This window comes from Anopheles merus, chromosome 2L, assembly GCF_017562075.2.
Source record: "Anopheles merus strain MAF chromosome 2L, AmerM5.1, whole genome shotgun sequence".
In the NCBI taxonomy this organism is placed as follows: domain Eukaryota; kingdom Metazoa; phylum Arthropoda; class Insecta; order Diptera; family Culicidae; genus Anopheles; species Anopheles merus.
Window position 1 is genome coordinate 51,261,846 of NC_054083.1, and position 13,490 is coordinate 51,275,335.

General features: G+C 48.2%; 1 protein-coding gene and 1 long non-coding RNA gene across 5 annotated transcripts in view; both read left to right on the top strand.

Moving 5' to 3' along the window:
- Window positions 1-13,490, top strand: part of LOC121593124 — a 146,742-nt gene that overhangs the window by 79,127 nt on the left and 54,125 nt on the right. For all 4 annotated transcript variants that reach the window (XM_041915219.1, XM_041915221.1, XM_041915220.1 and 1 more), the window contains one exon: window positions 1,522-1,672. In XM_041915219.1, the coding sequence (XP_041771153.1) occupies window positions 1,522-1,672 (151 nt within the window). The remainder of the gene's footprint in view (window positions 1-1,521; window positions 1,673-13,490) is intronic.
- On the top strand, window positions 6,595-7,899 carry LOC121593133. The gene is made up of 3 exons (XR_006004735.1): window positions 6,595-7,128; window positions 7,225-7,421; window positions 7,568-7,899. It is a non-coding gene; the product is annotated as an uncharacterized LOC121593133 (long non-coding RNA).

Genomic DNA, 13,490 nt, shown 5'->3' on the forward strand with positions numbered 1-13,490 from the left:
GTGAGCTATGTTTTGATCGAAATCTTTTCCATTTTCTTCGCAATAATCGACCATCACCGCTATGGCTGCTCCTCTCGCTCTTCCCCACTGCAAGGTGTCGGTTGGTGAAGCGGTGATCGTTTTTTTTTGCGAAATGAAGATTTCTCAACTAATTTTGCTTTCGCTCGCACACCCCGCATCAGCCCGAACGTGCAGTAGTGGCACCACAGCGGTGGGTTGGGCGTTGACGCTGAAATGAAGCAACACCAACACCGCGCGCGCGTTTGAAAACTTCATTTCCCACGTATTGCGCAGACGGGGTGCTGTTGCGACTGGCGCAAGATGGGGCCCGCAAACAGGTGGTTTCAGTTCAGGTGTGAGTGTGGCTGCTGTGTGGCTGTTGACCAAGCGAAACCGTTCGACACCAGCCAGCAGAGGGGGCGGATTTTTTTTTCTTCTACTTCTGCTCGATGCACCTCTCGAGCAGCCGAACCTGGCAGCTTCTTTCCCACATTGGAGTTCATTTATTAATCTCCCCCAAAGCCAGAGATCCGCTCTGGGGGGATGGAAGCGTCGAGTTTTGTACCGGTTGATCGCGTTCCGATGAGGGTATAAAGGCACATGGAAATCAGTTTTTCGAAGGGGAGTAACTACTCGAAAATTCCATTAAGCGTGTGGCGGAGGGTGGTGCAAATGCAACGCACCAACGCATGCAAGACCGGTGCAGGATTATCTTTGGCATGTGTGTTGAGAGGAGGAACGATGCGGACTTAATATATCCACAAGCGATATTGATGAATGCAGAGGGTTTTGAGCAATATAGAAAGGACACACATTAGAGCGAGATCTTTCAAGGTGATTAAGTTTATCTCCAGAGATTAAGTAAGTAGGAGATATGCTTATCAGGGCTTTGTGTCGCGTGGTATTAGTTGTGTTTGTTTGAAAATGACCTCAAGACGCTAGACGGCGCTAGCGATGAAGCGGGTCAAAGGTTTACGCAACTCCCAAGACTACCCCCAATCATCCGCGCCAGCCATCGGAAAGATCGACACGTACGCAACGATACCGGCCGCTCGAACGGCGTCCGGCGCATAGTATAGTGGGTGAGCTCCTGACAGCGGCCGCCGTGCTCATCGTCAGCGTTTTGAGTGCGGCACCTTTACGGAGCGCTGCACCTGCACCGAACCGGGTTTCGGGGTGGGTTTTTTTCTTCTTCTTTCGTCGATCGGCGGACTTCGATTACGCCACCAAAGCGACCCGATCATACTTGTTCGTTCGTTCGTCCGTTTGCTGTTCGACGATTCAAAGTGCGTACCGAGCGCGTTTGAGCGTTTAAAAATACGCAAAGAATCCATCATCACACTCCAAACGTTCGACGACGAGTCGGGTCAAAAATGGTCCAAAACTTACGCAACGCCGAACCCCTGAAAGCGCCAAACGTGTCACACATTAATCGTGTTTAAATTTAAAATTATATCTATCCAATTATATCGGCATGCAAAGCTAACGTTTCTTTTTCGCTTCTGCGCGCCTCATTCACAGCTTGGGATCCCTAGAGGCCACACTGCCGCGTGAAATGGTGTCACGACGCAAAATACTGTCCCGCTCGCGGGACGACCTCAACCTGGACCAGTCCTACATCACACAGGAGGAGGAGGAGGACGTTTGGTACCAGAAGGAGAAGCTCTACAAGGTAAGTGACAAAACCGTTCTGGACTGACGTTTCGGGGAGAGGGAACGAGGGGGGGATCGCCTATAGGTTTATAGTAATTTATTTGTTTATTTAGCATTTATAAAATCAATTGACTAAAGGGGGTATACTTTATGCAATTGGTAGTGCACATTTTATGTGTTCGGTTATGCGAGACGCACATCGCTAGTGTGAGTTATTGGACTCATAACTTAGGTAGCCATGCTGTGACCGCATAAAATCAGTGAATCAGAGATATAATATTACAGTAGAGGGTAATAATGAGTTAAATTTATCGCTTTTCCACGCACCATTTGCATATAGATGCGTATTCTCCCCGTTGTGGGCAGTAATTAGTAGTAAATTATGAAAGCAAAAGTTCCCACTGCCGGCATCGGCATTTCAGAATCCAGAATCGATATCATTATCGATGTGCTTATTGCCACTGGCGTATTACTCAACGACACTATCCCGATGACAGCTCCGTTTGATTATAAAAGGTTCCGGCAGATGGCGCCAATATATATTATCGATTGATTAGTTAATACTAGAGGCGTTATGTCTGTCGATCAGTCGATGTTAGATAACGCTGCTGCTCTGTCTCCCATGCACAGGACCGTTGCAACGGCGTTTTTGAAGAATTTTAACAGCTTTATGTCAAGGAAATCAACACCACAGCACATTCCCAAAACTGTCCGCAAGACCAACGCCAGCGCCTTGTTTGTTTACGTATTCAAAACCGTGCTTCCGAATGTGCGCGTGCGCTCTGTCCGCTTTCTCCGGCCTTTATTTCCTTGTTTGGGAGGAGGCGTAAGCTATTTGGGCTTGTTCGCTTCGCTCAAGCAAACGATGTGTGTGTGGGGTTTTTTTTTAAATTCCATTCCGAATCAATTTCCTCTTCATCGCGAGCGTCGCCGTATCCCAAGCGGATCTGGTCGATTGAGGCAACAAAAAGTGGTCACTCTTAGGAGCGGCTGTTCGGTGTTCGGCAAACGGTGAAGAAATAACGGTGGTGTAGCAAAAGATAGCGTTTCCCCGTCACAACATCAAGCCCAAGCCCACAAGACTCCAGGTCGTCACAGTGGACATGACGGACTGGCACATGACAGGTTGATCAGAAGCGTTACTCAATCTCGAACGGTTCGATCCGTCACATACACCACTCACGCGTGGGTATATCATGTCCGCGCGTCGAACGCTTCACGCTACTCCCAATCTTGGGAGGCTTCTCTTGGACCGCACAATTACCTCATAGAAATTGAACGCTAAAAGGCATGCGGCTCTCGGGCATGCGCGGTAATCGATCGACATCCATCCCCCTCGGCGGCACCGGCTTTGCGGTGAAGTACACGTGTGTGTGTGTGTTGTTACAGGTGTTTGGCGTCAATTTTCCGTCATCAATAAAAGCTCCCAATAAATCTTGTGCGCCTTCCCCGCTTCCGTACCTGTCCCCTGCGCATGTCGTTTGTGCTTTCCTGGGGAATCTAAACATCTCTCGGAATGGGAAATAGTTTGCTCGCGCGATCGGATTTATTGTTCATAAATATGTACGATGAACACCCTAATTACGGTAGTGGAATTGATCCAGGTGCCAACGATTCGCGCAAACGACTCGTGCGCCCATAACGTGTCCGGAGCGTGCGAGGGGCCACCATGAACAGGGAGGACGATGTAAATGAGAGATCGCCATGGACCACTGTGCTTTGATTCACATTCTAACGCAATAAATCAAACGACCGAGGCTGATTGAGTGTAAGAACAAGAATTAAAACTTCCCTTACGAACGAGAGTCACGATCGGTACGCGTGTGCGGTGTTGCCGCCTTCGAACACTGGTAGCCGGTCAGCCATCGCCGAGCCATATCAGAGCCTGTCATTACGCAATTAATTCGTCGAAGGAGAAGAGTACGAAAATTAATAGTTGTTCTGCCTGTTCGGACGTCTAATAATCTAGAACTTCTGATCGGAACAGACACCGAGGGTCACTGGGTTAGTGTGTGTGTGTGCGGCAGGGGGAATACCTGACGTTCCACTGGTAACATACCGGTCCTCGGAGTGTGGAGGACGAGAGTTTTCGCTTTCGTTTCAAAGCCGCTGCTTGTGGCTCGCTGCTAATATTAATAGCCTGTTGGTGATGGTGTGCATGCGATTGCGTACCGTTGATTAGTTCCTCTTCGTTCTTCTTCCCATTGCCTCTGACCCGTTCGTGTAGTAATCGATACGAAGCACTCGGGTGCTCAGTAGGAGGCCTCGACCATTAAAACCATAGCCATCCAGCGTGTGCATCATCGTGCTCGGGTGTCTGCGTGTGGCGAGGGTTTCTTGGTTTTTTATTTGTGTGCATACCAGTAAGATAATGAGGTTCCTCAGCGTTCGGCGTTGATCATTTACCTACTTCAAAACTCAACACCTTTACGACCTCCCTGGCCCATATTCGATAGGTCATCATTGCCGCCGGTGTGGGCTAAAGGTGTTTGCTGCGGTCGAGCGTGGCGAAGTTTGCGCAAAGCCACGGAAATGAATGATCGCTCAGCCTAACGGCACCTCGGGTGGAACGCATCAATGGATGATCTGAGAAGGTAAGAAGTTAAGAAAAGGGTAAAAAAACAACAACGTCGACGACCAAAACGCACTTCATTCAGTCGCGGATGACCTGTACAGTATCAGATGATGACCACCACGCACAGCGGTTGTCTTGTCGGCAAGGGCTTTAACCTTAATCGATGGCGGTTTCGCGGAGGGACACCAACGATTAATTTGAGCTGCAGTTTGGGTATTTTTGGAGTGATTTTGAATAATGAATGACACGACCTTGATGTCCGGTTGGGTCACTTTTAATAACATCCCCGGGGTATGTGTGTTGATGGGCACAGAAGTGAACAAAAAACCGTGTTGCAAGTGAATGCATCTTTCCAGCATCATCACACCACCACAGCGAATGTGAGAAAGATGGTTTGACATTTCGCTCCAGCGAACGATCGCCCGAGGATAGCTTCTGCATTACGCCACCTGTGACAGGGCGAGATCGGAATCAGGAGGATGCCTCTGATGTAAACACCGCTAGCACCTAAAACAAAGCAAGGTGTCTCGAGCGTATCGACGTGTCGCGCTTTTGCGCGCTCTCTTGCGGTTGTCAATTGCTTAGGTTTCGTATGTCTTAGGTTTGCTTGGTGCACGGTACGCAAGTACCGTTGGACTTGCGTGGCTACATATTAGCATGCAAATGAGTGTACGCATACTTGCGCACTCTCTGTGTGTGGGGATTGATTTTGTTTATTTATTTATTTATACACTGGCGATATGTTTGCGGCACGATCCGGTCACTGTAGTAGATGAGAAGCTGGCCGTACAGTGGCGCGGCTCTAGAGTTAGTGATTGAGGTGCGAACATGTTTAGGTTGAAGCATTGGCTTTCATTATTGTGCAAATAATAAATTTTTATAAGAAAGAAGGTATATTTTTCTATTGGGACTATTCTGGATAATTAATGTTCAAGCAATGACATTAAAATGCATCTAGCGCCATCTACTGTTAAATGAGAGAAGTGGAGTCTAAGTACTATAATCAAGTACATTGCGATGATTCACGCAGATACAATCAAGCAATCGGAATCATTTCGTCCGTTGGTAGATAAACCAATTAACAACCAAAAAGCATACAGATTCCAATATTGTGAATGGTTAGTATTTCAAAAACTTTCCAATTTGCCACCAAAAAAAAAAATCACCATTGGTAACTTCATCACGCAGCCCGCCAATGATGGCTCACAATTCATCATATTCGATCACTGTTCGTGCCAAGCCTCAAAGTGCCTCATTCGCATTTCCTACCAAACCTTAGCCATCATCCTTTTTCTAAAGCGGCGAAAGTAAGGTGAAATTATTCACCACTTTCATTCATTTTTATGCAACAGAGCGTGTCGTCAGCCGTGCCAGCGCGCCAAGATGGTGACAATTTCCAAGCCCTCGAAAGCTTCCATTGTTGCATTGAAGCGGCGACGGTGCGCGTATTTTGCACTTTCTCGATCACTAAAATTGCGCCATTTGCGCCCAGCCGCCCTGAACCGACGGGGAAGAAGGTCTACTTTCCCTTACCCGTTCCACGGCCCGTTCTCAAGTTCACGTATTCTTCGTGTGCAGCTCGACCCCCCGATGGAATCTGCCTGCTTGTTTGCTCAGTTTTTGTGAATTGCAATTCCGTTTATCGACTCAATTACCTTCGGCTTGGGACTTGTTTCACCCCCTCTCTTCTTCATTGCGATGAAGTCTTTCTTTGGTGCGGTGCTTACGCAATGGTAACTTCAATTTTCGTCCCTGTGCGTATTGCGCAATCGCAGTGACAATTTTATCTCCTCTGCCTTTGGTGCTGCTGCTTCGCAAAAGGGACGCAAAATGTACGGCACACGGTAAATGGGTGAAATAAACGCTGGGTGGTGAGCGGGCAGGAAGATACCGATCAATCATCAGCGTCTTGGTAGGAAAGCGATTGCGGTTTGGAAGCAGACGCACATTCCAAGCCTGCGCGCTTCGATCGTGTACGATTCGATGAAAGATCTTCTCCGACGCGCGCACACAGCGATCGATCGATTTGGCTCGTTTGGGATACTCGCGCAGGAATGGGTTTGGAGGAGGAGGAAGTGGTGACCAGAAACGAGCCACCGGAATCGAGCGAAAGTGTACGGGGTCCACGTGCTCGTTTTGGTGTGGTGTGGTGTGTGTGTGTGTGGTTATCGCGGTGTTTACGGAGCATTTTGGGAGATTCAGAGGCGCTCTTGAGGCTAGGAGACCGGATCTCTGTGGAGCTGTGCTGAGCAGAAATAAAAAAAATCACAGGGGTACCACCAACATTGGAAAACCGAAAAAAAGGGAAAGTTATGACCGTGTGGTGCCAATGTCCGGAAATACGAACTTGTCGTACCCGAGACGGTGGTGTGTGTGGTTGTGTGTCGTGAAGATTAGCTGTGTTGGGAGACCGGGCTTGGAATCCCGGAAGAAAGCGCCTCCCCGAACGGTTGAAACGGGCCACCATCATGAACGCGTCGCGTACGCTCATAAATCATAGCAGGCCATGCAGTCTCCACGCAGACACACACAGAGTGACGGGCAAACACACAAATGAAGTAACTGCAGCACACTGCTGCGTGTGATAGAAAGTGTGGAGAAATCGGAAACGAGGGTGAAACATTTCAATCGTGAATTATCGCCATTTGGATCGATATAAAATGGGAATGGAGGCGATTAGTGTGTGTGTGTGTGCGTCTGTTGGGCGCCTCAATATGTGTCGTTATGGGGCAGGAGAGCATAACGAATGCCAACAAAGCTCAGAAGCGCTCCCAATTGTCCGGATTTGTGAGGTGACCTAATTTGGCGCACGCCTAGCTGTGATTGCATGGAATGTTTACGTTTAGGGCAGATTGATAAATGAAGGGCCCTTCACTGTGAAGAAGGCAGAGGAGTAGGAGGTACGTTACAAGATATTTTTCCTTAGCTCTTCGAATGATATGTGTTGCAATAGTTCAATTAACTTTCCCCCTATTTTTGCCTTCCAATCCTACAAGCGCTACATTTCAATTGAAACGGGCGGTGACTGTCGCAACTGGAATGTTTTTTTTTTTCTTTTTCTATACATCGGTGAGGTATCGAGATTTTGTGATCCAATCTGGCGGTAACGGGCTGGAACTGGAAGATATACGAGATACACCTTCGTTGAGACACGTTGAAATCACTTTCGTAGAAATATGTCTCTGGCGTAGAGGTAAATTTTAAGCCCTTGCTGTGGCGGTGTGATGCGAGTACATGTGCTCCGTTTCTATCGCTCGATCGTCGGTGACAGCACGATCGGGGTCCGCGGGTGCGGTGCAGTGCGGTACCATTACATTATCCTCCCGTTGGGTGTTCCAGCATTCGCTCCGATTGACAGTTGGAGGATCGTGAGACGCGGCCCACATGATTTGGAAGTTTTACTCCTTTTCCAAACACCTCCGAAGCATGACGCCATCCGCACAAAGGGAGTTCCAATACGTCAGTTGCTGTCGATGGTGTGTGTGTACGATCTAGTGAAGGTATGTTTGAGCCAGAAGTGCAGGTGATTATGTTTTGCTCGTTTCCATCACAACAAATGTGATACAATCTTGGGGAAGATAAGTAATTGATATCCTCTAATTGTGTGCTTTTAATAGTTTTTTTCATTGGACTATTATGCAGACCATCGCGAAGACGTCTTTAAACACTTAAATCTCCATTTCGCTTTTGCTTTCCGTTCGCTATCGTGCAGCTTTCGATTACACCAACAACCGTTAGCTGCACCGTCTTCAAACGTCTAACGGCTTCTGCCGTGATCTGCCGTCTAGTTTCACGTTTCTGCTTCGAAACGCTATAGCGAGTCCGTTCACTCGGATGAAAACAAACCCTGTGGAGCGCTTGACGAGAGCCGAACAGCTGTGGCCAGGACCAGCTAGCGTGACGTGTGGTTTTCGCGGCCCAAGATAATAGCTCTAACCGCGCAAACACACGTACAATTCATTTAGATCGGTATATGAGCAACTCTGGTGTCACTGGTGTCTAGTGACGGCTATGAATACGCCTACGTTGCTGAGCTAACAAGGTTTTTGGAACACGAACCACTTAACGGTGGGTTCTGGTGGACAAAATAACGGCGGACGGTTCTGCATGACATTTCACTAACATTCAATCTGACAGATTCTGGATATTGCACAAGTGAGCGCGTCCTTCGCGTTGCTTGTTATCTAAATTGGATTTATTTGATGGTAGACACCGCATCATCCAAAAAAGCTAGGTCACGCGAAAATCTAGCCTTAAATGCTCACGATTGACAACAGTTCTACCGAAACGATATTTGCACATCCTACTCCCCCCACCCCAGCTAGTATCGTCCGCCAGCATCAGCAACATGCAACACTCGCGCTTGATATAGTCGTGCCATTTGCATTGCCCTGCCCTTTCCGTGTTCTTTGCGGCTGGCAACAGAACTCTTGCCAAATTCTCGACCCAAAGAGAACGCGGCGAACCGAGAACCTTCCCGGCTTTTTTTTTTGCCAAATGTCAACTTCCCGCCAGACACGCCGATGCATCATACGAGCGAGCCTGGGCCAATGATGACAATGATGATGCTTTAACGATCAATTCTCCAAACATCACGAACCGATTGAGGCGTCAGCTAGACGCTGCTCGGCGCTGCACTAGCGCGTGTTGCATGGTGTTGGAGGATGTGTACCTGTAGCCATTTTTCACAAATGTCAGTGGGGCAAATTGGAAACAGGTTTCACCTTCGAGCCATGTACTCACTACACGTACGGCATCAATACGCTGCAGATGTAGCCCCGTGCGGCAGATGTGGCAGAGTGCTGCTAAGTCGGCAGAGGTGGCAAATTAGTAGCATGTCCCGTTGGCGATGGGTAGGGAAAGGAAAAACAAATCGGCAGCGATGAGCGATTCTTCCAGCGCCATCTCCGTTCTATACGGTTCGAGCGTGAGAATGTTGGGGGTGCGAAACCTTTGCATTCTTCTCCACACTTGACACACAGACGCGTTGTTGGACGTCTGGGTTAGAATGTCATTGGCGGGTTCTCGGATCATCACTGTGTTACCTTCGCGATTAGAATTGTTTCCCCCGTTCTTCAGGCGCATCCACTCGTTGCTGGAACGGCTCTTCGGAACCGAATGTAGTTACCCTTGTCCGTTAACACGACAAGTCTCAGCCGATCCAATTGACATTAGCATTTTCCAGATCTACCCCTTCTGTACTAATTGTGTTGAGCTCACTGCAACATTGTAGCAGCAAGTAGTACTCGTTTCTGTTGTTGTTGTTGTTGTGGTTGTAACCGCACTTGGTCGCTCCCATCGGGGGCAGAGGTGGCACCTTAATAGACATCTTACGGTTTTGGCGGCACAATATTTGTGTAACTCAAATGTCAAACCCCTCGGCACACTGCCGAGCCAACAGCACGATGGTTTTTTCTAACGCTCAGCGACGAGCGAATTGTTTTCGTGCACACACCCAGCGTGTGGTTTTGTGCTGTTTTCCAATATATTGCCGCCTGACTGCGGTGCAATTTTGGAGGTCGCCCCACCAAACTAAAAGGCCATTAATGGGCTTCAAGTGGCTCATCAAAGAACGCTACCATTTCTCAGCCTTCCCGCGCGACTGCCGTAATGCACAGCGATGATCACACTCGATCGTCTAGTAGTGGAATGTTACACGCGATCAAGAGCAGCAGTAGTAGTAGTGGATATGGACAGGCTGTTGAGGAGGGCCATCGGCGGTTACCTTCTTGAAAAAGCATCTCAGGCTCTGGTGTTTCAAGGACATGTAATTTTTATTGTTTGGCTTGGGCGAGCGGACCAGTTCCTGTGGTGATGCCCGCGCCATATGTAACGGTTGAGCTAATTTTAACATTATCATAATTCCCTTTGCACGCCGGTGCTGCGAGGTGGACAGGGTTTAGGTATTTTGGGCCGTCGCTTGGTTGAAGGCAAGATGTCAGCGCGAAGCTTTTGCTCAAGAATTATTTTCGGCAGATGTCGTTGATGATGGAGAATTGGTACAAATTATGAAATTGAATATTCTAGTAGTTGTGTTGCGAGTTTCAGAAGGTTTTAGGAGGTTTGCATAATGAATGTATAATTTATACAACTTCATTAATAAATAACTGCATAGTTTTGAAACGAACAAAGCTGCCACCATCTTGTATAGCTTAGTCAACGTCCCTTGATTAGTATAAACAAAGCAATTATAAGTTTCAACTGATCGCTCATTAATGCTAGTGCCAGAAATAAGGTCACTCACCAGTTCCCGTTGGATACGACACGTTCCCCAGTACACTTAACCTACAAAGTGCAGGCCTTTTATGAGCAGCATTGGTTCCGAATGCAAATTACTGCCACCAATAGTGGTACGCCTGCCTCGAAACTACAGGTTACAAATGCTAAGGTCCATTAGCACGTTGTCATCGACATCATCTTCAACACCCGCAGACACGGGGGGGTCTCTACCCATGATCGAACACCAAAACCCACCCCTTCCCGCTTAGTTTGATTCGTTTGATTGCAAACAACACCGAAGGCGCGCGCGCGCGCGCATTACCCTTGCAGGCCGAAGCGCAGGCCGTTAGCCTTTTGGCGTACGCGACCCAAACCCGAAGAACCGAACCACCGTTAGGTGTGTTCGATTGTCGTTCAATTGTGTCCCGATGCGACGGAGACACACACTGCCGATTGCAATTTGGGTCACCGAACGGAAGCTTGCCCGCCTTCCAGCCCGAAAAATTGTCTGTGATAAAATAAATAATGCAAATCCCACCGCAGGGTGATGGAATGCCCTGGTGGTTCGTGGCCCTGATTTGCGATGCCATTCCCGTACAAGCCCCATTCCCGTCATTATTCTGCACGGGCCACGGTACGATTGGGTTAGCGAAATAATTTCACATTAGCATAAATTCTATCGACGTAATGCCTTCTCTCTCTGTCTCTCCGGAGGGCAAACGACTTTTAGATGACGCGATCGACGAATCGCGGGAGAGCTCGGGCGCAAACAATAAAGCAATAACGAAACTTGCAGAATGCTGTGTGAGCTGTGAAGAAAATATTACCACCTCCTTGTTTGGTGTAATCTTTCGGGCGCATGAAGGTAGCGTGCCTGTTGCATCACGCCATCATAAATCTGCATTTTATTCTTTATGCCGCGCAGGATGCAACGGGAAACGCTGATGAGGGCGGGGAGTGCTTTCCTGGAACGCTTTCTAGGTCACTGGGAGCTGCTCTTGGCGGTGCAGGCTCTAATGGCTCTGTAATATTGTCGGCAGATTATTTCACACCGAATTTATTGCCGGCAGAAATGCAAGGACAAACACATAAGAAGTATTATTGATTGAAAGATGTGTTAAAAAGACTTACCAAATTTGAAAAATACCAGATTAGTTGAGTGACAATTACTAACGGAACGAGTATCTTGGCCCTTTTTACGTCCAGTATGGAGCCACAATGGTTTATCCATGACTAGGAGCATAAAGAATTTACACGCGAACCGTGTCCGCAGTAATGCGATTACATAAATAATCACCTCCAACAAATAATGGACTGTATTTTTTTCTGTTCGAGTGCGACAACATCGGTACCACAATTCCATTGCCAAATGAAGCAAGAGCATGGCGCAGGGGGGCACAATAGGAAGCAAAGGCAAAAATTGGAAGCTTTGCAATAGCGAACACCGAACACAGCGACCGAAAATCGGCGTGGACAGTCGAGTTGAAGCTGTCGTTTAGGAACAGTCCCGCTGCACGGCGGGATGTCGGGCACAATATGCAAAGGCTTAGAAAAATGGAGCATGAATAGACTCGGTGGAAGGTAGGAATGGCGTGGGGGTGCAATCGTTGGGAAGTGCATCGGAAGGAGGGGTACCGTTAATCGTGAGTATCACCCTCTCTATCGCGTTGGTCTACAAAAGCGTTTTCGAGCTGTGAATTGCAGCAGACACACTTCATTTTGTCGTCATCCCCGCTTTCATCCGGGCCGACTTGAGAGGGGCCACGTTGGGTTTTTTTTTTGTTTGTCTCCTCCAACTCCAAGCAACGGCGAAATAAAAGAAGAACCCCTCCCCTCCTATCCCCCATTTTCGACCCGCTGCCCGATTTCGAAAGAACTTATCCGTGCAATCGCCTATTCTCGAGTTACGAGTTCTTCGAGGGAGTTTGTTTATACTGCACTGTAGCTTGTGAAGTGGTGCGGGGCGGAAGGGGTGTGTTTAGATGGGGGGGGGGGGAGAAATCCTTTCAGAGCGTGCCTTGTGTTTGTCTAAAGCCACTCTGTATCACACCGAACCGAATGTTGCCGCAGACGCGTACGGAGCAGGGAATTTAGAATTCGACGAGTGTGTCAGCTCCTCGCCGTCGATGGGCCATCGACCTGACCGCTGCTACTGCAATAAAATGATATAGTACCGCTGCTTCGCGTACCTTCGCTGAGACTTTGCTTGCATAAAATTCTTCCCTATTTACCATACTGCCCTCCCTTCTGTTGACTGTCTTCGCTGACGAAATACGAAGGTGGGAATGATGCGATCGCGATCCGAGTCGATGATCGTTAGATGCGCTGCGCGTCTCACGAAAAGCATGAGAAATTCCCAACACACACACACACACACACACACACACACACACACACACACACACACACACACACACACCACACACACCACACACACACACACACACACACCACACACACACACACACACACACACACACACACACACACACACACACACACACACACACGCGTATGTGTGAGTGTTTGTGGTTTATGTGCTCTGAATTGATAATTTATTGAGCATTTGACACATTCCCGGACGAGTGTGTGGTACCGTTAATGAATACTTTTGAATGCAAACTGCGAGCTTGAAAGTAAACCTGTGGGATAACGATCAAGAACTTTGGAGACATTCCTGCAGTAGGTGGGAAAGGAAAGCGATCAAATAATACTTGTTTGCTTTTCTGTTTAAAAACATCCCCACCGGCCACTGTAAAAGCATCATTCGTGTGTATTACTATACAAAAACACATTTTACATTCTGTATCGCACGTGCTGCTAACGATTCCCACTGCGAACAAAGACAAAAGACTTCAACGGCACGGCACAAGCGACGAACTCGCGCCCGTTCTGCTAACAATCCAAATGACCGTTTGATGGGTGGCGGTTGGTTTACTCGGGGGAAGGTTTACCGCCGACTCGACTGCACCGCACTGATTGCTGGGAGTCGTTGAAGGGCTTTGCTACCACACCACCACTGCAATTGCAGCACTTAATCTAA